Source organism: Leishmania martiniquensis, chromosome 14, assembly GCF_017916325.1.
Source record: "Leishmania martiniquensis isolate LSCM1 chromosome 14, whole genome shotgun sequence".
NCBI classification, from domain to species: Eukaryota; Euglenozoa; class Kinetoplastea; order Trypanosomatida; family Trypanosomatidae; genus Leishmania; species Leishmania martiniquensis.
This window is the reverse complement of record NC_090149.1, coordinates 510,671-535,000: the sequence shown is the minus strand read 5'-3', so window position 1 is coordinate 535,000 and position 24,330 is coordinate 510,671. Positions and strand designations below refer to the sequence as shown.

Genomic DNA, 24,330 nt, shown 5'->3' with positions numbered 1-24,330 from the left:
AGACAGCTGTGCCCCGCCCTCTTTCCACACACGCCACTCACCCCCGCCGCGTCGAGCACAACAGCCGCCACATAAAAAAAGAGGGGAGGAGAGGGGAGAGCACAAAACCAAGAGGGAAAGAGAACAATGCGATGAAACATATACATACATATATATATATGTGTGTGCGTGTCTTGGGAGCAAAGACAGACGCAGACGCCTCTCTCTCCTCTCCCCTCTGTTCCTGCACAGAGGTCTGTCTGCTCTGCATGCACGAGACAGCGCCACAGAGAGAGCACCCGTGCACAGGCACACCGGCACTCGCCAAAAGAGAGAGAGAGACACACGCCACCTGCCACCCTCTGTGTCTCAGTGCGCACGCACCGATGGGCACTCCGAACATCGTCGGAGCTGACCCGCACGCTGCACGTTTCGCCGTGGAAATCGAGCCCCCTTTTTTTTCTTGTCCTTTGAATCCGACTCACTCCCATAGTTGTACCCACACGGCTGAGGTGCTGGTGAAGACTTTCGTTACGTTGGCAATGTGTTCACTGGAGCATTCGTTGGAAGACTGGATGCTGTAGAAGGATACCGGCAAGAAGTTATGAATGCCATTGCTGGTGACCGCGCCCGCCACAATAACAACCGCACCTACCTTCAATGGAAACGAAAGCGAAGCCCCCCTCACCATGTCACCGCAGAATGCGTTCAAGTCGCAGGCAATGCCAATAAGTTCGTAGGACACGCCTGCCGTCACCGCGGTTCGTGTTACCGTCATGGTGGTGCTCAAGACGCTTACTGCATACGGCGCTGTCGAAGACGCGTAGGCCACGCTAAAAGCTGCTGACGAGCCCGTGGTGCACTCCCACGCGTACGATGCTGGCGGCTGTGTCATGTCGCGGTAGAACGCGCCAAAGCCCTCGCCGGCGGACTCCATGATGCGCTGGTACTCCTTCCTAAAGTCGGCGACAGTGGCAGCCGCGTAGGCAGTCGTCGAGGACGGCGGCATTACGAGTAGCACGGTTAGGAGACTGGCAGCCACCATGAGCGCCACAAGACGCGATGCGCGCATGGAGGAGGACATGAAGTGAGCACGGCAAGTATCTTCCCGGGCACCGAGAAAGAAAAAAAGGAAAGAAATGGGGAGGATAAGCGATGGAGCTGGAAAGGGAGTGCCTGTGTTTGTCTGTGTAGGCTTCTGTGTGGCGATGTGCTGGTATGTGCGCACGCTGTGCTGGGAGTCCAAGGAAAGGGACACGCGTCCACACTCACACATGCACACGAAAGGTTTGTGTTAAAGCCGCCGCGATGCTCTAAGGGTGGCCTGAAAAGAAACAATGAGAGAGAGAGCGCTTCCACTGCACCCCAACAAGTGTGTGCAAATTCAGCCGGCGGCAGTGCGAACGGATGGGACACCTCCTCGTCGTCGAGCGCCGTCAAGGAGAACGGGAAATGGCAAAGCGCTTTCGTATGAGGGATAAGGGAAGACGAAATCAGTCGACAGCCTCGCGGGTCGCGCGCTCGCGTCTGTAGCAGGCGGGTGAATACTGAGTGTACGAGACAGTGAAGAGCTGCTTTTCATTCCATGGAAAAAGCGCGCGCACGCGTATGCATTTATGTGAATATATAAATATATATATATGTATAGGTGGGGGATCGAATTTGACAGATGCGTTGGTGGACGGTCGTGAACCGACGGCATCGATGCCGCGTTGCGTTGGGCGTGCCCCCCACACACACACGCACGCACGACAGAAAAATGCGGATACGTCATCACGAGCAAGAGCAAGCGAGAGAGGGGTAAGAGATAGTGCACTTTATCAGCAGGCGAAAAGGGCTCGTGGAAGACGTACGACCCTGCAGATTCTGGGAGAGGAAGAGGGGGCATAGGGCTTCCGGCATGCATCCGAGGTGTTCATCCACAACCTCGATCTCGCCCAACACTTTTGGACGTGTCAGCGGGGACTTTAGGGGGTGTGAAGCAGTAGTATCTGCCGCGTGCTTTCTCCCCCCACAGAGTGCCGCACGGACGCCTTCGCGAAGTCCCTCTCCTCATCCTCTATCAGCCATGCAGCCAAGGGGCAAGAGCTTCACCTCCTCTCCACCAGTGCACGCGCACACACAGAGACATAAGATGGGGTACGACTGCGTGCGTGCACGTCTCGCGTAGCCTTCACAGAGACGCAGCGGCAGCCTTTATCGTCTTTCTTCGTTCGTGCCGCTCATGCTGCGCTCTGATCACCCAACTGCGGCGTCCGTTTGCGCGTTATTCCTCGTCTTCGCAGTGTGCTGGAGAAAAACGAGAAGATGAGGGATGAACCCCTCACCGCCTACGCCTCTCCACCCCTCCCCTCCTCCTCCCCCCGCCTGCTGGGCAGTACGTGGTCCTGCAACAAAGCCAACGGTGGGCGGCAGCCGTTCATCACACACACGCACACACAAAAAAAAAGCTCCTCAGAAAGCGTCGGATACGACATGAGGACAAAAAAGGGAACGGAAAGCGAATCGACCACCTCGCGGCTTAGCGCAGAGGCACACGCTCTCGTGTGCGGAGGGAGGAGGAAGGGAGGAAGGGAGGGAGGGAGGGAACGGAGGGATGCGCGCACCTCTGTGGGTATGTGCATGGGAAAATGTTGCCATTCCAAGGGCAACGGTCACCCCTTTCTGATGTGCAGCGGGGAGGGGGGACGGGGAAGGGTCACCCCCTCATCACTCCCACCCACCCCCCACCCCTGAGAAGAGCACCACCAGAGGGAAAGCAACGCCAGCGCGGTGAGATGGGAGGGGAAGGGGAAAGTGACGCCGTCCTCAGCGCCGTTCACCACATAGCCGAAGCGGCGACATCAAAGGCAAAGATGCGCACTCCGGCGCCTACAAGCCTGGTGAAAACACGGAGAAGAGACAAGGAGAGAGGGAGGCGGCGGTGGTAAAGTAACAATGCGGTCTGCGGGCGCTCACACATACCCCCTCACGGGCACGGTCGAACACGAGCACACGTTCGGAGATGGCGGCACTCGCTTCAGCTAGTTGAGCGGCTCAAGAGGGGAAGGAAAGGTTGTGAGAGGACCCAAGACGGGTACCACATGACAGTTTTCGTGAGCACCGACTCTCGCCCGTCACGCCCCGGCCCCCTTGCGCGGTTCGTGAACGTCCGCGTGAGGTGTTCTAGAAGCAAACGGAAAAACAATGTGGGAAGCCGAGAGGCGCCAACGTGCAAGCGCACGTAACACTCACCCTATCCACGCGAACAGCTACGCGAGCGCTGCAAAGACACCTTTGAAGGTGTCACTGAAGAGCGGGCCAACGTCCATGTGCATGTAGCTGCAAAGGTATGCGCCAACCATCATGTAGTGCGCCATGGGGAGGATGTTCGCGTCGCCCCTTTTGTTTGTGATGACGCCCGTGACGAAAACGATCGTTTCTGCTTTGAACGGCACGAGGATGCTGTTACCGTACTGCACATCCGTCGTCAGCGTCCCGTTGGCCCATGCAGAGGCGCCAATGAGCTTGATCGATGGGCCAAAGACGAAGTTATCTTTGAAGATGATGAGACCGAAATCAGTGGCCAGGACGCCGTAGGGCGTTGAGAGCTTCTCCATCGTGAGACTCAAGCCTTTCCCTTTGTTCATGATGGCTGTCGTGCAAAACTGCTGCTGCACAGTTGGAGGGGCACTGAGGGCGCTATAGAAGTCCGTCATGCCTACATTGATGCGCTGCAGCTCGCTTTGAATAGTGTTCTTCAGGTCGGCTACGGTGGCCCCCTGCGCAGGAGCGCCGCACACGCTCAGCAGCGCCAGGACGGCAGCGAAGACTACGCAAAGCGCCCGGGAGGCCGGGCTGCGAGACCCATGGGCCACCGCAGATGCCATCTGCTTCACTTGTGTATTGCCTTGTCTGTAAGCGACAGGCGAGAAAAAGAGGGTTGTTGAGCGCAGCTGCGGAGGATCAGAGCGACGCAGCAGTAGCTGACCGGAGCAGGATTGATGTATTCTAAAAAGGAGCTGTGTCGGAGTGCGTGGCAGTGTGTGGCCGGTTCAAGGTCAGGAGAGACTGCACAGAGAGACGTGATGCGTACTCCCCCACATCACCCAGCGGGGCAGCGATCGAATGGAGAGAGGCGTCGAGGAAAAGGGTGCGACACGGCAGAGAACGAGGATAGAGTGGAAAGAGGAAGAGGGGGGGCGAACGAGCGGCGAGCTGCAGGAAACACCCCTTTCGCGAGAAACAAAATCGCTATCCCGTCATCACGTCCGATTGCGCTTACCCAAGAAAAAATGTATCTCCCGTGATGACGTACAGGGCGGGGTCAGGTAATGCGGGAGACAGGGCACGCCCAATACCCTTCTCCTGCTGTGGAGCGCCATGAGATGACGATGTCGAGTGCGGGAAGCGCATATAAAGGTTGAAGGTGTTCTTCTTAGAGCCGGCTCTGCCGTTAGATGAATGTGGACGCCGTGGGAAGAAACGGAGATGAGCGCGAAGCACGCAGAGCGCGTAGCAGCACGGCCGCCCTAGACGTCCCGCGGCGACGCACAAGCGCGCCCATCGATCGGCACAAACAAGAGGTGAACTGATTCGCTTCGCGCGCCTGTCGCTTAGAAAACGTTAGCTACGTGGAGTAGCAGCCCTGCAGGCTGAGCCGCCGCAAGCTGCTAGAGAGCGACCGCAGTTGCACACCTCTGGCGGGACTCTGGCCGACTCAGCAAATCACTACACGGGCGATGCGGCGGGGGCCGGTGGGCTGCCATCGGGTATCTCCAGCGCAGAGGGCACCGAAGGCGGAAGCGCCGTCGTCTGCTCCGCGATCGTTGCAGTGGCGGTGTCAGGCGCGTCACTGGCACTTTGGAGAGCGGCCGCCGCAGCCCGCATCTCTGCCTCCTTGAGTGCCCGCACGCAGTCAGAGGCTGCGGTGGTGATGATGCCCTTCTTGTGGCGCAGACCTCCAGCGGCTAGCTTGAAGTGCTCCTCGAGGCCCGTGCGGAGCGCCTTCACCCCGAGAACCGCACGGTCTTCAGGGGTCATGGCGAGAACGCGGCGATAGACTTCCACGAGCACTGCGTCATCCGACGGGCCTGCGGAGTCAGGAGGAGAAGCCGAGGTGTCAGGCGCCTTAACCGCACTCGCTGCCACTGTGGACGATGGTGTCAGCGGCTCTGGTCGCGACTTCTTCACTAGTGGCTCATCAGCCGAATCGGCAGGCGCGGATCGCTTCGCCGGTGACCCTTTCTTCGACCTGGCTGCTGTCGGGCTATTGCCCTTCAGCCTCCCATCGTCGCGCGGAGCCATCAGAAACTTTGCGACCCCAGCAGCGACTTCGGCGTGTGTCAGCGAGATGTGCACGTTGATGCCGAGGGCCTTGATCACATCGCGTAGACGGTCCTTCGTCAGCTTCGACATCTTCTCCGACACTTCCGCCTCCATCGACATGGGAAACCCTTTGAAGTGCGCAAGAGCGGCGCGGCGCTTGCCGGCGTTGCCGGCACGACCGTAGGCGATGCGGTGAAGTGGCTCCAAGGCAGCCTCGAGCGCCTTACCAGCAGCTCCGCGAGTAGACACGGCAGTGAAGCAGGGAAGGCTGCCCAGCGCTACGCCAGCCCCTTCGCTGAAGTCGAAGCGGGGCAGATCATCTTCTTGCGACATGGCCTCCTCAGGAGACACGCTACCGTACAGAGAAAGAGAGACAGGAAGCTCTTGTGAGCTGTAGGGGAAGGCGGAGTAGATGGAGGAGGCACACGGATGCCCAACGGGGTGAGGCTTGTATGCTCCACAGTGGAAGTCCGTGCGATGTTGAGAAAAAAAGGGGGGCTGAACGTGTGAAATGGCGCAGGAAAGGGGAAAAAAAAGAAGCTGCAAAGGGGCCTCTGGGTTTGTGCGACCGCGTTACCCATTCACAGAGGCCGCCAGCGTACTCGGCTGCACCAACCTTCTAGTCACTGCTGCTTGCCCCTCCCTCCTCCCTCCCCTCCCCCGGGATGTGTGTGAGACGTGCGTGCACTCGCCAATGGCGGGGAGAGGAGGAGGGGCGGTCGGCGACGATAAAGGCGGAGGAAGAGATGATGACAAGGCTCTCCGGGAAATGAAGTCGCCCGTGAGCCAGCGCGCACCCCCCTCCCCCTGCGGCTTCAGCAGACGGATGCCCGCATCGGAACGCATCGTCACGAGCCGACACGCGGTCGAGGAAGGGGGGAGGGGGCAAAGAGATAAAGGCAGAGAATGGCGGCGGAGGGTGAACAGATCCCCTCACTTCCAGTCCACGGTGATCGGGAGATGTCATCGAGCACGACTTCGCGTAAAGTTTTTTTGGGGAAGGGGGAAGAGGGGGGAGCGACTTGCACGTCATGACGGTGACGTCGGGGTGAGGAGCACCGAGAAGATGAAATCAGCAAGCGGCAGGGCCCGTTTGCTCGAGGCAGTGCTGCGCAGAGCCGCGATGGGAGGTCACAGTCGTCGTAGCGTCATAGCGACACTGTCATCGCGAGCCAGCTCGCCGAACCCACGCTCTAGCTCATCGAGTGCGAAGATGATGGCGCTCTTCCTTGCCGTCGCTGACGCCTCAACGGTAGCGGCAACCTCGACGCCTGTGGGGCAGCGACTCGCGCCGCCTGCAAGCTGCAGCTCCTCCCACTCCTCCTCGTCACTGCTGCGCCCGCCTCCGTCCTCAGTTGCAGAGGCCGGCGCTGCGGCAGCATTGGAGGCCCTCCCAGGAGTGGGCGCGATGGGGCCCGGCAGCGCCGCCGAGCCGTCGTCCAAAACGCGCTCCGCCAGCGGTAGCAGTGCGGCATGCACCACGTGGCGCAGAAAGCTCGAAGCTGACGTCGATAACGCAGCAGGACAAGAAGACAACTTCTCTGAAGACGAAGCGTCGACGCTTAGTGGCGGGGACGGAAAGAGACCCACTGCAGCGCTGCGAACGGCCTGCAGAGCCTTGGTGAGCTGCTCAGACTGATTTGGCCAAGGTGGTGCTGACGACACAGCGTCAACGAACACGAACCTCTCCAACGCGGCGCGCAGGAAATCCGCTACTGCGGGCAATGCGATACCGCTGAGATATTCAGTCACCTTTGAGCGGCCGACGTCCCACAGCTTTCTGTAATCGCCGCCCTCGGGGCTGAAGATGAGCTGCGCGGCACCATCACTGCGGGCACAAGCGCCTGACGCAGCGGCAATCGCGATCCTTGAGTTACACGAAGCCTCCTCTCTGCTCTCAGGAGCGCTCTGTGCACTGTTGGGAGACGGTGCTGAAGTACAAGTAATCAGCCAACCATGTGCGTAGCAGTGCTCAAAGACGAGGCTGCACCACCACCACATACACTGCAAAGCATGCACATGTGTTTCTGCGCCTACCACGAAGCGGCGAAGCGCTTCAGCAGCGTCAGGTGCCGACGCAGCTGAAAAACTGCCGCTGCAGGCATGCGCGCCATCCCATACGCTGCGAAGTGCGGCGGAGGTGACATCCAGCCAGCCAGCTGCACGATCTCCATCCGCCAGGCGCAGCATGTCTCCGATCGAGGATAGAAGACGGTAGCCGCAGCGCCATCCGATGTAGATGCTCGCGGGAAGGCGCAGCATCGACTGCGCAGGAAGAAGAGACGTGGAGTTGTTCGGAGCAAAGCACGCCACGATCACGGCATCGCCTTTCGCGGGTCCAGCTGCTGTGCGCACATCCTGCACGTACGCAGGTGACCCTGAAAACGAAAGTGCGTTCTCTGTGACAATAATGAAGATGCGCGCAATGAGTAGCCGCACAAATTCTGCGTAAAAGTCAGTCGATAACGCCGAAGCGGCCGAAGCTTCGCTCACGGGCGCCGCTACGGCTCGTGAAGAGTCCCCCGTACTATCATCACCGCTGAGAGTGGCTGCTGCCGCATCGAGATGCCGGACGACATGCAAGTCTACCAACTCTTGCATCTCTGTCATTGTGGAGAGCACATGAGCCAGCTCTGCATCGCGCCACCCTTCCCAGGCGAGCGCCGCAGCACCGCTAGCGTGACCGATCGACTCTTTTCGAGACCTTGCGCGCACCTGCGCAGCCCACTGAGGAGCACAAGCCACGATGTGGTGAGCTAACGTGTGAAGGAGATCATCGATGCGCGCGTTGAGTTCTTTTTCGGCGTACTGTTGCTGTTCCGTGCGGCCTGCACGCAGGATACGCGCGCGCATCTCCCACCTCACACCGGCGCGCCCCTTGACACGGAGAGGCGCGACTGGAGAGGAAAAAAGAGAGAGCTGTGTGCCGCGCTGATATGAGGCCAGATGCCCGAGTGAAAGGATGGGCGCGCAGTAGACAGGTAGAAAAGGCTCGAGAGCTCGCGCGGTAAGGTAGAGTGTTTGTTGTGATTTCTCTGTAGCGGTGTGTAGGTGCTTGGCGGCCCTTTTGCCGGTTAGAAGAGCGCTCCGGCGCACGTTACGACCGTTGCATCCGTCAGTTTGACGCTCGTGTGAGCCTCTGCAGGCGCGCTTGCGTGGATCCACACAGTCTCACACAGCGCACCTCCTCAATAAGGGGGAACGATTGTGGACGCCGCGGGAGCGACACACGAGTGAAACAGCGGTGTGGCACGTCAAACCTAGGCGTGCGTGATGAAAAGAGGAGAAAAAGGGGGGAGGGGGCGCATATCGTAAACTTTGGCCAACGGCAACAGCGACGGCGCTGCGAGGCCACGCTACTTCCGAGGAATAGGGGAAGCGAAAAGGCACGGCTGTGCGCTGTTCCGCCCTCTGCGATCACTCATAGGAACGCCTGAAAAACGGACGCGAGTCGAAGCCCGAACTGCGCGTGTTGGACCCAACGCGTCACGCCGTAGCTCTGTGTGATAAGAGCCGGCGGGCAATGATGGGGAGCGTCGGCCCTGTCCTTTCCACGCACGCGCACCAGCGGCCCCTCACACTGTCAAACTTGGGCCCACATCGCCCCTCTCTTTTACTTTGCAGTCTTCAACGCACATCGGGCGGATGGTGTAATATCATCATATTCCATGCACAAATGGGGTACGGAGCGCGTTACCGGAAGAGATTGTCGGAACGCAGCGAGCCCCCCCTCCCCCCCGTCGCTGCGATCGCTACGTCATCCGCTAACGCGCACACTTCTCGCAATGATCGCCAGCAGCTCACAGCCTCCTTCAGTTGGTCCGCCCTCAGCCATTCAGCTACACCACTTCGCTCCCCCTTCACCCCAGCACACGCCACCTGCTGCAGCGCAGCTGCAGACACGCACCTTCCTGCAAGGCGTCCCCCCACTCGGTCACCGGGGCACGGACCCTGCCTCACCGTCTGCCCGCCACCCGCTCCGCAGGCCGCTGCGACACCACGCCGCGCCCAGCACACGACCACCGACCTGCCTAGCAATGGGGCTGCTCGGGCGACTCGAGGTCGTGGGCGTCGGCCCCTGTGTGGCCACCGCAGGTGATTCCGCACCGGCACGGAGAGCGGCGGCGACTTGGCTCCCTTGCACACAGGGAGTGCGCTGCGACACCGCGGGGGCGCCGCTCGCACTGAGAGGTGCATAAAGTGCCGCGCGCCGAGGTGGGGCGTGTGTGCGTCTCCATGATCATTGGGGGCGGGGAGAAGGGGTTAAAGCAGTGTTAGAGCACGAGAAGGGCGCCCAAGTGCACCTCTCTGCGTGTTGGGGTTGCACCAGGCTGAGCGGCGAAAAGCGACTGAAAAGGGTGACACGTCGGAGACAACACAATCAGGCGTGCCCGCTGCACAGGTGGCGTGATGATGAAACGAGAGGCGAAGAAAAAAAAGAGCTGAGAGAGACAGAGAAGGGGGTCGAGGGGGTAAACGTGGTGGCGCAGAGGGCAGACGGGGGGCAACACGCACCACCACGCCGATGGAAAGGCACACACCTCAGCTGTACATCACTTGCGGTCCTCCACAGCGAAGAGATGGAGGGAGAGAGAAAGAGAAGTGCGAGAAGAGAGGAGCAACGGAAAGAGAAGCACCGTCTCGCCCGCTGAGCGCACTCGCAGTGGCGGGAGTGTGCCAGACCTCCACAAAAACACAGGCACACACACACACACACCGATGCCGATGCCGATGCATACGCTTCCAAGATAAGCACTGAGGCGGTGGAGGGGGGAGGGCGTGTTAGAGTGATGGATCGGATAGAAGAGAGAAAGAGAGGGGGGGACGGTGGCGGTAGCGGTAATGACCAATCAGCAAGCACTCCTGTTCACACTCTTCACTGTACATGTCCACGACCTCGAAGGCTGCGGTTCGCGCATTCCGCTGCTCAGTTTACATTGGGTTCTATCGGAGGAAGCGGCTCGCTGTTGCTGCTGCGGTGGAACGATCCGTTAGGGCTTCTGGCGGAGCGCACGGAGGAGGCGGTGACACCAGCAGCAACAACAGCGGGCACCTGGCCACCGCCGCCGCCAGAGCGTGGTGGCGCCTGCTGTTGCTGAATTGTTCGAGTCACATTGTCCTGCGGGTGGTTCTGCGGATTACGGTTCAAGAAAGACGCCATAGTCCCCGGTAGCGTTCGAGGTCGCATGCTGTCCATTGGCCGGTTGCAGCCAAGGCACCGGAAGCCCTTGAATCCGGTCAGCCCATCTGGCGCGGCAGCACCGCCGCCGGCATTGGACTCGGACATCCATCCTTGCAGGTTCGCCACATCTTGCTTTGTTGCTTTGCCATCGATCATATCGCGCAGTATACCGAGCGACTTCTCTAAGGTATCGATGAGGCCCGCGTTACTGGCATTAAGCACCTGCTCCACCTCGCGCATCAGCCGCTCCAGTGCGTTCTCGACGTAGTCGCGCTCAGCTTTGTTTGCAACGAGGGTGGCATCAGCCTTGCAGTGGTCTAATCGATCGATGCGGTCCATGAGATCCTGGGCATCTTCGCCGCTCAGCCCTCCACCGAAGCGCGCGTTGTGTGCATCTTTCAGTGCGCCCAGCTCGCCTTGCAGCTCGCGAAGCATTTTCTCCATCGCCGCGCTCGTCTTGAGGCCCTCGGCGTCGCCGCCGTCTGAGCGCTGCGAATTCGCAAGCTCCACAAGCTGTCGCAGGGCGTTGAGCTCGTCGCGCAGTTTGTGGAGGGCCGTGCGGTCAGCCTTGGTCTCGCTGAGGCGTTCGATATTGGCCTCGGCACGGGAGAGGCGCGAAACCAGCTCGGCCATTGCCGCCCCGTCTCCGGCGCCGCTGCTGCTGCTGTGGAGCGGTGCCTTCGCAGGAGCATGCTCCTCCGGCAGCTCTGTGCGGTTCGCCTTCACCTCATCCAGCCGGCTTGCCTCCCTCCGCAGGCGCTGCAGCTGATCCTGAGTAGACTCGACCTCAGCCTCTACTGCCCGCACGGCCTCCTTCAGCTTCTGTATGTCATCCGTCCAGTCCTGCTGGCCGCCCTGAGCAGCCAGCAGCCTAGCGAGCTGCTTCTCAAGCTCCGCGACGGCACCCTGAAGGGCGGCGAACTGCAAAGCATTCACCTCCAACGCGCCTTCCCCGCCGGCACCGTCACCCACTGCCAGCACAGTGGCAAACTGCTCCCGTAGCATGCCCTGGCCAGCCTCCAATGCAGTCACGCGCTGTTCGAGTGGGTGTAAGCTTTCGGCAAGGTTAGCGGCTCGGCGCAGCGTGCTTACGTCGTCATCCGTGAGACCGCGAGCCACGCGCAGCTGCTTCTTCAGGTCATCCAGCTCCTCTTGCAGCTGGTTGTCGCGGTGCCCTGTGCGCTGGCGGACGTCGATGACCTCGCCTTCAACGCGGGCAACTCGCTGAAGCAAACTATGCAAGTCGCCTCTGTTCACTACCTCACCACCACGGCCAGCCGTGTTGCCCTCCTCGTAGTGGTTCGCGCGCAGGAAATCGACGTCCTCGTGCAGCCCCTTCATCTCCCCCAAGATCTCCGCCACGACGCGGTTCAGGTAGGCGATGTCCTCTCCGTCGCGTCGGAGCTTGTCAAAGACAGACGGCGGTGCCCCCGGCAACGCCCCCTCGAAGTTGCCACCACCGCCGGCCGCACCGCGAGAGGAAGCTCGCCGCGCCGCGTGGACTGTCATGCGCCTCTCGGCGTACGTGCTTGGTCGCTGGAGGTGCTGATACTGCTGCTGCATAGATGGCAACGGCCCTGCGCTGTTCTCGGGAAACTCGCGGTGCTCGCCGGCATCTTCGCCACCAGTCGCTGCCGCCCACGTGAGAGACGAGCCAGGTGTTGTTCTGGGCAGTGGCGAAGCAGTGTGCCCCTCCTGACACGAAGCGGAGTCTAGAGGCTGTTGGGTGGTGACAGACGAGCCGCCCTGAGCTTCGTAGGGGCCGTCCACAACGGACGCACGACGACGAAGACGCTCAGCGTTGCTACCAAACACGGGCGGCGACTTTGGAAGGACCGGAGCACCGGCTTCGTTGCCAAAGGGGTGGGCCCCGGAATCGCCCTCTGGGCCCAGACTTGCCTTGTGGAAGTTGCAGAAGGCAGAGTACGGCACCTCCGGCACGAGCTCCAGCGCCTCGTGTGCCTTACTCAAAATGATGTCTCCAACCTGCACCGACGCCTCCAAGCCTTCGACAAGGTCCTGTTTCTTTTGAGAGGTGACGGCGCTGCCGGCGCTCATGCCACGCCCAGGGGACACTAGTCCAGAGGCGCTGGCAACGTTTCCGCGAGAGTGGGTAGACGGACTGGTGACTGACTTGCTGTTGTTGCTCAGCGACGCTTGCCGCGAGCCGCCAGAGGCTGTGGCTGCGGCGAGGTTCTGCTGCTTGCGAGCCGCGTAGATCTCGTCGATAGTGTGCCGACCCCGCTCGGCGTGACCCTGCATATTGCCAAGCAGCTCATTCAGCCGCGACATCTCCTCCCAGAGGGCCGCGTGCTCTTCCTCGGCGTCCTTACCCTCCTTGATGCCGTCGCGATGAGCCACGGGGCCCTGGGCAGCAGCAGCAGCCTCCAGCTCCCTCTGAGCCCTCTGCAAGTCCTCGTTCGCCGCCTCCAGGCCCGCCACGTTCGCCGTCAGCTGCGCAATGTAATCGTTCTGCATGGCGTTCTCTTTCTCCAGGCGTGCGAGCCGCTGAAGAATGTCTTTGATGGTGAGCTGCAGCGGAAGGAAAGTGAGGCCGACGTCGATCAGCTTCGACAGGTCCACCTCGACCTCCACATCCTTCGTCGCCATTGCCATTTTCCTCGTGTCCGCTCTCGATGGGGTTGGAGGCCAAAAAAAAAGAACTCGTGCCACCCTAAGGGCCAGTGGCGCTTTGCAGCAAAGTAGAGGTGTGAGCACAGCCGGAGGGGGGACGTCTGACTGCCGCGCCTTGAAGGTACTCTGCCAAGAGCGAAAAAAAATGGGCGTCCCGCGTGAAACCAGAGGACCAGGATACCCCCTGCAGAGGGCGCGGAGGAGGAGGGGGGAGGGGAGGGGAGTGAAGCCGCGAGTATGGGACCTTTTGAGTGAGTCAGCTCAGTCTTTTTCTCAGCTAAGCGCTGTCTCATCACTGTGAGAGAGTGCGGCAGTGCGAAAACTCCGGGGGACGGGCCAGGTAAGAAGGGATGGGTAATGACTAGGGTAGGGGGAAGTAGGAAGGCGGCGAAGACGGCAGCATAAAAGGGACCATAGATGGCGGGAACCAAATTCAGCGCGAGGAAGGCTGCAGTACGAAAAAAAAATGTAAGACCTGTCTATCAGGGGCGGGCAGGCAGCATCCGCCACTGCAGAGGATGCTTACCTATCGAGGGAGGAGGACTGCGTGGTGTTTAGAGGGGGCCGCAAGCTACTAGGCCTGGACTAGCGGAGATGTATGTGTACGTGTGTGTGTGTGTATGTTGTAGGGGAAGCGATCAAGAGAAATACGCTGTTTCCCCTCTAACCTCTCTGTGCGTACACCCCCTCTTCCATCCGCCGCCCCTCTCCTCCCCTCTCCTCTCTCTCCGGCTATGTCAGCGGCGGCTACTACCCTTCTCCTCGGCTTTTCATTTTTGGGGTTGTCTGTTGTTGTTTCTTGTTGTTGGCACGACAGCGGACAACGGCGTGCGGCTCACGCTAAGTCCGTGACCCCCCTCTTCTCGTGCAGCAATCGCCTCGCCTTCATTCGCCGCAGCAGCAGCACAGCGCGCCTGCCTTACTCTCACGGGAAAGAGGACGCAAGTCCATCTCTTCACATGGGCACACAGTAGTGGAGGCGCGCGCACACGCCTCCGCACCCATCACCCTCATCATCTGTTATCGCCACCAAGGGCAAGGATATATATATATATATATGCATGTGTGTGTGGGGGAGGACTCATTGGGAGCGCACAGATATGCACATGCGCACCTTAGATGCGGATACGGCGCGGCAGCAGCTCCCGCACATCCTCCGCTCGTACCAGCTCCTCCATCACGAAGTCGCGCAGGCGGCAGAGGCCTGTTTCGTCTCTTATACGCAGCTTATCGCACCCATCAAGCCACACGTAATTCTCTGCATGCATCTTCGCCTTGCTCGGGGTGTCATCGATCAGCACCGTATTATGTGGCCTCGCGATAGACGGGAACTGCGTAAACACCTGCGACAAGTCCTTTACCGTGGCATGGTTGTCGTCGGCAACCATGGCGTTGAGGCGCCGGAAGTCGTCCACACGCGTGTGCTCGCGTGACCACACAAACTCCAGGCGAATTCGCTGCGTCTGCGGAATGCTGATGGCGGCCGCCGAGGAGCTCCCCTCAGCCCCCCCATCGAGTTGCGCCGATCGCTTCTTTTTATCAAAGCGCCCGCCACGCCGGCTGCCGGAAGGCGCTGCAGCAGTCGCCGAAATGCCGGCCTCCTCCTGCTTCTGTTCCGCCGATAAAGTTGTGGTAGCAACCGAATGCGCGAGCCTTGCTGTGGAGGCGGCTGCATCAGCCTGTAGCATCGTGTTCACCCCGAAAACAGCGCTAATGAGCGGGTGCGTGTTGCGCGCCGTTGTAGAGCTCCAAATCGAGATGCGACAGTGTTCCTGCAGCTCGCTTAGTACCTCCATCAAGTGGGGGCGCAGCCATACCTTCACTAAGCCAACGGTAAGGTCTGCCGCCGGCATACCCTCTGGCACGCTGCGGACATGTATGCGCTCGACGAGAGTGCCACGGAGGCCGAACACGAGAAGCGGCTTCAATGCGGGCATCGCTTGTTCTGTGCGGGCTGTCTACGCTAATGCTGTTCCGCGGCGGCCACCCGTGAATACGGCGATAAGGAGTCGACTGTGTGCACGGCTGTTTGCTGTGATCGCTTGCCCGTTCTGCTTGGCGCCCTGTCGTCTTCAACTGTGGCCGACGACAGCGGAGGGGAGAGGGGAGAGGGTGGAGCGCCTCAGTGGTGTGAGGACTTCTTCTGCGAAGGCACGCGCACGTCCAACAGGTGAAATATGCCTATATATATATATATATACAGCGAAACAGGCGCAAGGAAAGCCGTCTGCGGGGGAAGCTCGCAAGGCGAGAGCCGGGAGAGGTGCGGTGAAGGATGAAGTTCAGTGAACTGCAGATGCCTACGCGATACCGAGCGTCTCGGCGTTCTTTTCGAGCTCCCGGCAAATGGTCCTCCGCCCCGTTGAAGGGCCTCCCAACGCGGTGAGACACGGATCGAGAGAACGGCGTGCGCCTCGCGGGACGACCATCCTCCTCGCAAACCTCCCGGGCTGCTGAAAGCGCCCAGTCCAGTCCACACAGACAGACACCTTCGATTCCGCGAGGAGGCGCCGAGCTGACTTTCGTTGCTTCTCAATCGTCGCTTAGGCCAACGCGCGTATTGACAGAAAGGGGACGCACAGCGACCCACCAAAACCCACATCACCACACAAGCGGTGGTGTGACAGCTCCGCTCAGCATTGTCCCTCATGGGAAGAGTAGGTAGTTGAGGCACCTCAAGAAGGGCAGTACGATCTCTTTTTTTTCCTTCGCTCGGCACGCCCATCGCACCGTGCGCAGCTCGACAGAAATACACGCGCGCGCGACCGAAGCTCGCCCACCTCTGCTCCGCCACGGCTATGTCATGGTGCGGGGCCGGCCAACACCCGTTCACACCCTGCACGCCATCGCTGTTCACACGGCGCGCAGCGCTGGCCGCGGTCGAGGCTCACGCTCAGCATCACCGCTACGCAGCCCGCGCGCGCGAAGAAAAAAGAAGAAAAAGAAAGGCTGCAGACAGACGCCTATAATTGTCGATACGTGAACGCAATACGTCGTGGACTGCTGCGGCCGTCAGCACGGCTGCACGTCCCTGCAGCACGACGCCCGCTCAGGCCTGTCCCGCCCACACCACAGAGTACGCCGCCGCACACGAGGGCAGTTTGCATGCCCGTTTGTGCGTGTGCGTGCGGCCTTCCGACCCTGAAGCGGTGGTCATGGCGGCCCCTCGTGGTACCACGCACGGTGCGGTCGCCGTGCTATCATTGGGGAGCGGCGTACGATCAAAGTAAATGCAAGAAGAAAAAAGGGAAAGAAACGGCCACCGGAGCAAACGGGAAGCACCATGAGAAGGGGAGGAGAGGGGATAGAATAGGCGGCGCGGGCACCAACCACTGTACCGTGAAGAGCACGCCTACTCACGCACGCGCACGTATTCGCTGCCCAACAGAGATGTCGCGAAGTCGTTCGTCGTTCTGCTTCCCGGGCGCCTTGTCTTTTTTTTCTCTCTCGCTCTCCTCGCCCATCCGGTGCGGACGCCAATAGAAGAGGTACCGCTCGTAGGGCGCCATCGCCGACTCGAATGCTCGCCGACCAATCTGCAGGTCGGGAAGCCCCATCAGGAACAGCGCCAGCACGCATAGGACTGCCACGTAAAAGAAGAGGTTCACGAGCAGGTATGCGACGCCGCGGCGGCGATTACGCTGCTCCAGCGACAGGGCACCGAAGTACAACAGCAGCCACACGGCGAAGGCGGCGATGGCAGCCATCCACGGCACCGCCACGTGCGTGGGCATGAGCGCGTCTTGGAAGTACCGGCCCTCGAGGGCCATCTTTGTGATCCAGATGGTCTCCATGCCCACGCCGAGTATCGTCACCCACGCCGTCGTGCCGATGCGCTTGATGTGCGGGTTCGTCATGAACTCGTAGAGCTCGCGCAGGCAGGAGGTGGCGAGCAGAGCCCACAACGCTAGCCGGCCGATCACCAGGTGGTGCGTTGGCGCCATCTGCAGAATGGTCTTCATCGTGAAGCAGTTCAGCTCCTGCAGCAGCATCAGCAGCAGGATGCCGGCGACCTGGAAAAAGCGCGTCGGGCTCTGGAAGACGTTCCAGTTGTACCGCTGAAAGCTGCGCGGGCCGAGCTGCCCCAGCAGCCGCTTCGCCTTTCCCTTCACGGTTGGGATCTCTTTTAGCGCTATCCACGTGTACTGCTTCGCGTTTAGCTGCCGCAGAAGCCACATCCCGATGAGCATGCCGCCGCCGTTGCAGATGAGCACATCCAATATGATGTGATCCCACCAGCACTCATTGAAGTTCGGTAGCACGTGCTGAAACGTCACCTCAACCACCTCGAAGCCGAGCGACAGGGCAGTCACCATGCGCCAGTCTCGCAGGACGAGCATTTTAACGACGTACCCGAGCGAGTGCGCGAGGAGGAAGATGTCAAAGGAGGTGCGAACAAAGAAAAAGCGGTCCTCCTCGGTGCTTATGCGGCAGTCCTGCGCGTACGCGCGCTCTTGCGGTGGCTGCAGCAGTGACGCGTCGTAGTAGCCTAATATCGTCCGCACCGTCTCCAGATCCTGAAATATAATGAATGTGAGGAACACCAAATACTGCACTCCCAATGCGAGAACAGCACGCCACACAGCAGGATGAGGCCGCACCATTAGGGAGTCGGGGAGGTGCACCGCGCCAAAGGCGATGAAGACAAAAGAGGCAGCGGAGAGCCCGACCTTCACCTTCGCTGCCACCGTCAAGTCGGCATAGCTGTAGCAGCGCAGCATGAGCAAGACGGCTATGAGAATGCTGAGCAGGATGAAGACGGTGTGGGGAGTGTAGGCACGGTCGCTGAAGTCCAGCTCGCGCGCCCAAGGGCTGGCTGGCTTCAGTTGAAGATCTGCCTGATGCGTCGCCAACACCGACTGAAGCGGGTGCTCTGAAAACGAAATGTCCAACGGGGGTAGGCGAGCCGCGCGGCTTCCCTTGCCTTTGCTTGCGCTTCCGTCGCCACCAGCACCGCGTTCTTCTGGCGGTGACGACGGAGGCGCGACAACATCCGGAGCGTTCTCCACACTGCGTGCCGCACCTCGCTCTTTGGCGCCGGCCACGCCATCAGCACGACCTCGGTGCATGCGCCTGCGCCAGTGGTAGACCTGCGTTTGGCCTTGCTTATGCGTCGATGAAGAAAGCAGAAGGGAAGATGTAAGTTGGAGAAGCGCAAAGGATGCTGCGTACACATCGAGAAAGACGCCGAGAGACCGGTAAGTGCGATTGTGCGCGGGGGCGGGGGTGCGTACGTTAAACAAGCGGCACAGCGGTTCTCAGGGGCGACGAAGGCTCACCTTCTTCCCCCGCAAGAGCCCTTGTGGCGGAAGCGTTGGCAGGCATAAAAAGACATTCAACAGTCACAGCAGCACACACACACACACGCACGCGCACACATATACATATACGCGTATACATATGCATAGATGAGAGTGTGTGTATGCCATCACCCGTCTTGTTGAAACGTCCCCAGGCATGGCCCCACTGGTGCGCGCATACCACTGCACCGCCGAGTTCCCGTCGCCGAATAAGCAACACAGTCGCGCAGACTGCAAGACGTCGAGAAGCCGACTTGAAAAGGCAGCGGTGATGAACGTGTCGGTGTTGTTGCTGAGGGGCGGGGAGGGGAGAGGAAGATGCATATGGAGAGGGCTACGGGCCTTCTTAGCGCAACGCGATAGCCGCCGCTTAGCAGCATGCGGCCCTCTTCGACACACCTGCCATCAACGCCACTCCCTCCCTCGTCCTTCCTCCTCCTCCTCCCCCCTCGCGCACACACTTCAGCTGAGCGACGCCTTGTTAGCCGTCTCAGCCGTCTGCTGTTCGCGTTCAACTCACACCCTATTTCGTCACCGCTGGGCGGCCGGAAACAGTGCAGGGGAGGCGTTGACAACGAAGGGTACGCGGCCAATCAGATCGGTCGCGCGAATCCCGCGCGTTCCGCGCCCGTCCTCGGCAGCCACGATATCCGCAGCCAACCCGTGCGCAAGGGCGCCTGCACACGTCGTGTCAAAGCTGTCGTGCATCCGCTGCGCGGCAAGACCTGCCAGCAGGCCAGTTAGCACATCGCCCATACCCCCGCTTGCCATGCCGGCGTTGCCAGCGTCCACGATTGCCGCCTTTGCGCTGCCGTGGCAGTGCACAATGGTACCAGGACCCTTGAGGAGGCATATCCCACCCAAAATAGCGGCCAAGCGGCGAGCAGCGGCGAGGCGGTCCTTCTCTACATCTGCCACGCGGCAGGCCAACAGACGGGCCGCCTCACCCGGGTGCGGTGTGATTATGCTGTTTGGAAGCACTGGCAACCCCTTACCCGCGCCGGTGTCGCCGGTAGTGGCAGAAGAAGCTCCCCTCCCGTGAAGGCAGCCTGCGAGGAGGTTCAGCGCATCCGCGTCTAGCACCAGCGTTTTCTCCTGGTGCGACTCAGCGTGCCGCAACGCGGCGGTCAAGGCTGCCTGGCAATACGCGCCGGTGCCAAGCCCAGGACCAACCGCCAGCGTCGTGGCCCACTCGAACGCCTCAGCCATCTGTTGCTCCAGCCGCCCGCCCGCTTCTACCTCCACGGCTACCGCCATCACCTCCGGGCAACGCGTCAGCAGCGGTGCCACGTACTCGCGGCGCGTCAGCACGCGGGTGAGCCCGGCTCCGACTGTCACGCAGGCCTCAGCAGACATGATAACAGCGCCGCCGTATCCGTGCTCTCCACCGACAAGAACGACCTTACCACAGCTACCCTTGTGTGCTAAGGTCGACCGCCGGGTTCCAAAGTACCCCGAGACGTCGCTCAGTGCCACACGTCTGCACAAGGCCGCGTCCATACGCTCCGGCGCCGCCATCCACTCCTCCAAACCAAGGCTGCGGTAGTGCAGCTGCCCGACATACTCTTTCGCCTGCCCCGTGAGCAGCCCAGGTTTCAAGCAGATGAAGGTGGCGGTGTGGTCCGCCTTCACGCACGCGCCAGCAGCCTCTCCTGTTTCAGCGTTGAGACCGGACGGGATGTCAATCGCCACTCGCGGTATCGTGAGAGCGTTGATGTGTCGGATGAGATCTTCATACTCCTTGCGAGGAGGGCCAGAGATGCCGGTGCCCAGCAAGCCGTCAACCACAAGATCGACGTCAGCAGGTAGGTGCAGCGGCGCGCCGGGGTTCACCGGCACCTCGGTGCCGCCCGCGTCGTGCCACGCATGCTGAGCGTTTGTCGCCTCCACCGGCAACGGCTTGCTGTGAGGCATGCAGAGCACTGTCACCCTCCTTCCAGCCTCACGGGCGTGTCGCGCGATGACGTAGCCGTCACCTCCGTTGTTGCCGGGGCCCACCAAGACTAGCCAGTGTCTCTCGGAGGCGTACAGGTCGGCAAAGACGTCGTATGCAGCACGGCCCGCACGCTCCATCAGAGAGCTGAGGTCGATATTCTGGCTGGCGGCTGCCGCCGGCTCGGCATCGCGAAGCCATGCCGCGCTCCACACATGGCGGCACAGCTTCTGCTCAAGTCCTGTAACGGCGGTGCAGCGCTCAGGAAGTCGCGTCAGCATCCTCACCGTCAGATGTGCACAGCGTCAGGCGGAAAAGAAAAGGGTACGTTTAAATTTTGAGTGGTCGATGGAAGAGATTTCTGTTCGAGAGACGGCATCCCTCTGTGCGTCTGTGTGCAAAGGGGAGAAGGCGGCAACGTGGCAGCCCGGGGAGAGGGAAGTGGGCGTACAGTTCGGGAAGCTACCGAGATGTGCATGCGCAGCAAAGGGGAGGCAGGCGGAGGTGTCCCGCATATGCCTGCGCAGAGACGCCTTCTCCAGCAAGCACGCGCATCAGTGGAGCAGCGGAAAATGGGCGACAATGCCCTACAAAGCGTATTCGTGCCTGCAGGGGCTGATGCACAAGGGGAGCCGAAGCACAGGCAGCTGAGCACATCGCGGCCATCGAAGAAGACGAGACGCAACTGGCGATACAGGGCAGCCATGAGAGGATAAAAAAAAATTGCGGCCATCTCGCTCCCCTTCGGTAAGCTTCATTTCTGCCTCTATGACGTCGGCAACACGTCGTGCTTTGCATCGCGTTCCGTCTTCTCGTGACTGTACCCCACCCCCACACCCCTTCGCTCAGTACATAGTGGCCCCCTCAGCGAGCAAATACGTGAGGGTCCAGTTTTTTTTTTGCGCTCCCGTGGGTGGGTGTTTATGTATGTGTATGCGTATATTATGCGCGCATGAGTTGCACCAGCGATCCTGACACAGCATCCACCACGCTCGCACCAGCACAGTTCGACTCTTTATGATATACTGCTCGGACAAAAATGCCACCATGGGTCATGCGCCCACAAATAGAAACATTTTAAAAGTCAAGGCCAAGCGCCTGCTCGAGGTCGTCGTCACCGCTTCCCTCCGTTAGTGCCCTGTCGGCAGAGGCGACGGCGTGGCTGCTTGCACCGGTCGCGGACGCCGTCTCTGCCTTCGCCGCTACGGCGGCATGATCGCCAGAGTCGTCTTCCTCTCGTATGCGCTTACATGGGGGGCAGTGGACCGTCGACGCTGCAGCGCTCTCTGCGCCGCCGCTGTGAAGGCGGTGGCCTGTCCCACTCCCTGCGCGGTCAGCCGCGCTCGCCGTGGAGCCGTTCGAGACGCCCACCACCGTGCCTGGCAGCGACGATGTTGTCGGCTCTGCGGAAGTGCCGTCGCTTTTTTCAACATCTGCAGGCGCGACGGTGTGACTGCTGTTGTGTGCCTCCTCCGCCTCAGAGGTGTTCAGCTCCTCCTGCGCCGCCTCCGTCTCCTCCATATATCCGGCCTCCACCTTCACGAAGGTTGGAATACGCGCCATGTCCACCACCGTGATCACCGGCAGCCTCGTGAGGCCCTCCCGGTACTGGCGCAGTTCACGAACGACAGAGTGAAAGGTTCGAATGGCAGGTGCAAGGTCGATCTTGGCCGAGGACACCTTCGTGTCGACCGTCATGCCGATGAAGTAGTTCGCGGTAAACCATGTCGGGTCCGAGGGCGCAGTGCTATCCTTCGTGTTGACGGCACCACGAAAAGAGCTGCTGCCGCCATCGCCAAGCTGCCCAGAGGTGCGGGAGCCGACGCTGCCACGAGTGTGGTTGGCCGCCGCCGCGCCAGTGGATTTGCCGATGAGTCGCGCCCGCAACTGCACCTCCTCCGGATCCTCGAATCGGCGCGGGTTCAGGTGTAGGCGAAGCTGACGGTAGTCCTCCAGGGTATGGCCCCGTGAGGAGGCGTTGCCGGCCCAGAGGATACGTATGCGCGACTCCACACCGTCGGCGTAGGCCTGGTAGTGTTCGGGATCACTGCATGAAACTTTGATCTGCAGGTAGTGCTGGAACTTCCCAAAGAAGGGGGCCGGCTCCAGGACGCGCGACCAGATGCCGAACGGGCCAAACTTGGCCCTTGCCTCCGCCGCACTCATTCCGAGGTCCTTGCTGAGCAGATCGTGGCCGCGCTGAAACTCGTCGCAGAGCTGGCGCAGGTTGGTGAGGGTGACATTGTAGCAGGTGTTGCCATATGGCACCGCCGGCGTCAGCACAGGAAAGAGCGCCATGGCATCCGACTTCGACTCCCGCGGGTCCCAGCCGCGGCCAAGGTGAGTGCGGGCCCGCATGGACTCAGTGAGGTAGATGGCGCGATTCTCGGTGCCGGTCTCGTGCGGGTTCGGCTTGAACCACGTATGGTACGTCCGGAAGAAGCGGGTGACCATGCCAGCAGCGTTCTGATTCGGATAGCACTGGCACACAAACGCGGTTAGAATAGCCCAGCCAATGCCCGAGGGGAACCCAAAGGTGTTGCTATAGATGGACCGGGCCTTGCCCCACGCCTTCACGAAGCGCAAGGCTTGACGGAAGACGGCCTTATTCGGCACCAGGTCCATGATGTTGTGTGCCACTCGCACAGCGTTGCAGCTCAGCACGGACTGCTCGTCGAGGCCCTGCAGAAGATCATCTGTAATGACCTCCGGGACGCGGTCCTGTCTGATTGACCCGAACGAGAGATCGATGTCGATGCCGTCGCACACCATCGCAATGATCGGCACGCGAGACTCACGAATGCAGTGCAAGTCCGTCACCCACGGCTCGCTCTTCAGTCGTGGCGCCAGCGTGTTGAAAAAGTGCTCCCGTGTGATGCGGCTGGGGGCTATGAGCACCATATCGATATCGCTGCCGGAGGTATGCACGTTGTATCGGTAGGAGCCGGTGGCGAAGATGCGACCCTCAACCTGTGCTGCCGCGGCCTCGGGCATGCGGAACTCCGTGATCATTGTATGGCGGATCCATACCCGCACCACATTGACAATGCGCTCCAACACCGACCGCCGGCGGTTCGACTCCTCCTCCGGCTCGATGCGGGTGATGCACCACTCACCAAGAGACACGTCGTGCGCCACCTCCCCACCCTTCGGCCCATCAGCCGAGACGATCTTCTTGGACAAGAAGTCTTTGTCCGCCGCGGCGACGGAGGTCATGCGCAATACAACGCGAGCGAAGAGTAAAACGAAGGGCAAAAAATAGAGCGAATAGCTCTTCTCAGGTGACGGGGTGAACCGCCGCCTGACCGGCTGTGCCGTCGAGTGCTGCTCTCTGAATGAGAGTACCTATGTGCGTATCGGTGGTGGCCACCCCTCTTTCCCTCGCACCCGGACGTCCCCTCTGCGGTGCGCCTCTGCCTTTTACTAATACGTGCAATATATGCACCCTCAAGCAGAGGCAGAGGGAGGGAGAGGGAGAGAGGGAGACGGAGGTGGGCTGTGCGGGGCACGTCGTGCTACACGTCACCGCGTGGGGAAGAAAACAGCGCTGCGAATAAAAGGGAAAACCAAAGCGCGAATCCAAACTTTGGTGCCACAGTGGAGGTGGGCAGTGCACGTGACCGCGGCCATACGAACGAGAGGGTTCATATAGGAGGCGCACAAGAACGAAGGGGCAGAGGTGAAAGGGTGAGCGAACTCGGAGTGGGAGAGCGCGGCAGGGAAAGAAGGCGAAGTCCTTAATGGATGTGGCAGCCGGTAGCCGTGTAGTGCCGCAAGGGTGCGCAGGAGGTGCTGAGGAAGCGCGCGCATGTGTTGACCCTCACAGGCAGACACCGCGCATTGGTAAGGTGCGGCGCTGGCCATGTACACACGCCATGCCTTCTCTCAGGGTAGCAGAGTCGCTCGCGGGCACACACACACACACACTCACATGCGCGCGCCCTCTCTGTTTCTACGGGTGGGCGATCGCCGGCGGACAGCTGCACGTCGGTGCT

At 60.7% G+C, this 24,330-nt stretch overlaps 9 protein-coding genes across 9 annotated transcripts; all 9 read right to left on the bottom strand.

The window, feature by feature from the left end:
- Positions 1 to 460: 460 nt before the first annotated feature.
- LSCM1_04924 (uncharacterized protein) lies at positions 461 to 1,063 on the bottom strand (the record flags this gene model as incomplete). The annotated part of the gene is made up of 1 exon (XM_067322406.1): positions 461 to 1,063. The coding sequence occupies one exon, from the start codon at positions 1,061 to 1,063 to the stop codon at positions 461 to 463; it is 603 nt and encodes a 200-aa protein (XP_067180179.1).
- Positions 1,064 to 3,230: 2,167 nt separating this feature from the next.
- On the bottom strand, positions 3,231 to 3,848 carry LSCM1_04923 (uncharacterized protein; the record flags this gene model as incomplete). Its single annotated transcript, XM_067322405.1, has 1 exon — positions 3,231 to 3,848. The coding sequence occupies one exon, from the start codon at positions 3,846 to 3,848 to the stop codon at positions 3,231 to 3,233; it is 618 nt and encodes a 205-aa protein (XP_067180178.1).
- An 841-nt stretch (positions 3,849 to 4,689) lies between these two features.
- Positions 4,690 to 5,619, bottom strand: LSCM1_04922 (uncharacterized protein; the record flags this gene model as incomplete). Its single annotated transcript, XM_067322404.1, has 1 exon — positions 4,690 to 5,619. One exon carries the CDS (start codon positions 5,617 to 5,619, stop codon positions 4,690 to 4,692), a length of 930 nt encoding a protein of 309 aa, XP_067180177.1.
- Positions 5,620 to 6,417: 798 nt separating this feature from the next.
- Positions 6,418 to 8,139, bottom strand: LSCM1_04921 (uncharacterized protein; the record flags this gene model as incomplete). Its single annotated transcript, XM_067322403.1, has 1 exon — positions 6,418 to 8,139. One exon carries the CDS (start codon positions 8,137 to 8,139, stop codon positions 6,418 to 6,420), a length of 1,722 nt encoding a protein of 573 aa, XP_067180176.1.
- Positions 8,140 to 10,213: 2,074 nt separating this feature from the next.
- Positions 10,214 to 13,084, bottom strand: LSCM1_04920 (uncharacterized protein; the record flags this gene model as incomplete). The annotated part of the gene is made up of 1 exon (XM_067322402.1): positions 10,214 to 13,084. The coding sequence occupies one exon, from the start codon at positions 13,082 to 13,084 to the stop codon at positions 10,214 to 10,216; it is 2,871 nt and encodes a 956-aa protein (XP_067180175.1).
- A 1,133-nt stretch (positions 13,085 to 14,217) lies between these two features.
- Positions 14,218 to 15,039, bottom strand: LSCM1_04919 (uncharacterized protein; the record flags this gene model as incomplete). Its single annotated transcript, XM_067322401.1, has 1 exon — positions 14,218 to 15,039. One exon carries the CDS (start codon positions 15,037 to 15,039, stop codon positions 14,218 to 14,220), a length of 822 nt encoding a protein of 273 aa, XP_067180174.1.
- A 1,419-nt stretch (positions 15,040 to 16,458) lies between these two features.
- LSCM1_04918 (uncharacterized protein) lies at positions 16,459 to 18,171 on the bottom strand (the record flags this gene model as incomplete). The annotated part of the gene is made up of 1 exon (XM_067322400.1): positions 16,459 to 18,171. The coding sequence occupies one exon, from the start codon at positions 18,169 to 18,171 to the stop codon at positions 16,459 to 16,461; it is 1,713 nt and encodes a 570-aa protein (XP_067180173.1).
- Positions 18,172 to 18,933: 762 nt separating this feature from the next.
- On the bottom strand, positions 18,934 to 20,616 carry LSCM1_04917 (uncharacterized protein; the record flags this gene model as incomplete). Its single annotated transcript, XM_067322399.1, has 1 exon — positions 18,934 to 20,616. The coding sequence occupies one exon, from the start codon at positions 20,614 to 20,616 to the stop codon at positions 18,934 to 18,936; it is 1,683 nt and encodes a 560-aa protein (XP_067180172.1).
- Positions 20,617 to 21,412: 796 nt separating this feature from the next.
- Positions 21,413 to 23,551, bottom strand: LSCM1_04916 (uncharacterized protein; the record flags this gene model as incomplete). The annotated part of the gene is made up of 1 exon (XM_067322398.1): positions 21,413 to 23,551. One exon carries the CDS (start codon positions 23,549 to 23,551, stop codon positions 21,413 to 21,415), a length of 2,139 nt encoding a protein of 712 aa, XP_067180171.1.
- Positions 23,552 to 24,330: the final 779 nt, after the last annotated feature.